At 61.9% G+C, this 1376-nt stretch overlaps 1 protein-coding gene across 1 annotated transcript; it reads left to right on the forward strand.

Annotated features, from left to right (window-relative positions):
* Positions 1 to 849: 849 nt before the first annotated feature.
* Positions 850 to 1376, forward strand: LOC138867124 (germ cell nuclear acidic protein-like). Its single transcript, XM_070141585.1, has 2 exons — positions 850 to 1033; positions 1075 to 1376. Exons 1-2 carry the CDS (start codon positions 850 to 852, stop codon positions 1374 to 1376), a joined length of 486 nt encoding a protein of 161 aa, XP_069997686.1.

Here is a 1376-nt window from a genome sequence, read left to right on the forward strand (position 1 = left end):
CGGAGATGGCTCAGACGCTCCAGATAGCTCAGGGATGGCTGACGCCCCAGGAGATGACTCAGATGCTCCAGATAGCTCAGGAGATGGCTCAGCGCTCCAGATAGCTCGGAGATGGCTCAGACGCCCCAGAAGCCAGGAGATGGTCAGACGCCCGGAGATGGCTCGACGCCCAACTCAGGAGATGACTCAGACGCTCCAGAAGCTCAGGAGATGGCTCAGACGCTCCAGATAGCCGGAGTGGCTCAGACGCTCCAGATAGCCGGGGAGATGCTCAGACGCCCAGGAGATGGCTCAGACGCTCCAGATAGCTCGGGAGCCCAGCGCTCCTGGAGGCGCTCCTGGAGGTCCCCCAGACGCCCTGGGCGCTCCTGGAGGCCCCCGACGCTCTGGAGGTGCCCGGCGCCCTGGAGGACGCCCAGACGCTCCTGGAGGTGCCCAGACGCTCCGGAGGTCGAACGCTCCTGGAGGTCGCCCAGGGCTCCTGGAGGTCCCCCGGGGCCCCAGGAGATGATGGCTCGGGCCTCCGGAATGGCTCAGCCTCCAGATAGCTCAGGAGATGACTCAGACGCTCCAGGAGATGGCTCAGACGCTCCAGATAGCTCAGGAGATGGCTCAGACCTCCAGATACTCAGGAGATGACTCAGACGCCCCGGAGATGACTCAGCCCCCAGGAGATGACTCAGACGCTCCAGGAGATGACTCAGACGCCCGGAGATGGCTCGACGCTCCAGATAGCTCAGGAGATGACCAGACGCTCCAGGTAGCTCGGAGATGGCCCAGACCTCCAGGAGATGGCCAGACGCCCCAGGTAGCTCAGGAGATGACTCAGACGCCCAGATAGCTCAGGAGATGGCTCAGACGCTCCAGGAGAGACTAGACGCTCCAGATACCCCCGGAGATGGCTCAGACGCTCCAGATAGCTCAGGAGATGGCTCAGACGCTCCAGGAGATGACTCAGATGCTCCAGATAGCCCAGGAGATGGCTCAGACGCTCCAGGAGATGACTCAGATGCTCCAGATAGCTCAGGAGATGGCTCAGACGCTCCAGATACCGGAGATGGCTCAGACGCTCAGGAGATGGCTCAGACGCTCCAGATAGCTCAGGAGATGACTTAGACGCCCCAGGTAGCTCAGGAGATGGCTCAGACGCCCCAGGAGATGGCTCAGACGCTCCAGGAGATGGCTCGGAGCTCCAGGTAGCTCAGGAGATGGCTCAGACGCTCCAGTGCTCAGGAGATGACTCAGCGCTCCAGATAGCTCAGGAGATGACTCAGACGCCCCAGATAGCTCGGAGATGGCCAGACGCTCCAGGAATGGCTCAGACGCTCCAGGTAGCTCAGGAGATGGCTCAGACGCTCCAGATAGCTCGGAGATGA

Source organism: Penaeus vannamei, chromosome 28, assembly GCF_042767895.1.
Source record: "Penaeus vannamei isolate JL-2024 chromosome 28, ASM4276789v1, whole genome shotgun sequence".
In the NCBI taxonomy this organism is placed as follows: Eukaryota; Metazoa; Arthropoda; class Malacostraca; order Decapoda; family Penaeidae; genus Penaeus; species Penaeus vannamei.

Bases quoted from the DNA above. Each gene is read 5' to 3' on its own strand.
- LOC138867124 (XM_070141585.1), top strand. From the start codon at position 850: ATGGCTCAGACGCTCCAGGAGAGACTAGACGCTCCAGATACCCCCGGA. The intron at 1,034-1,074 runs GCTCAGACGCTC...TCAGACGCTCAG, and splicing joins TCCAGATAGCTCAGGAGATG to GAGATGGCTCAGACGCTCCA.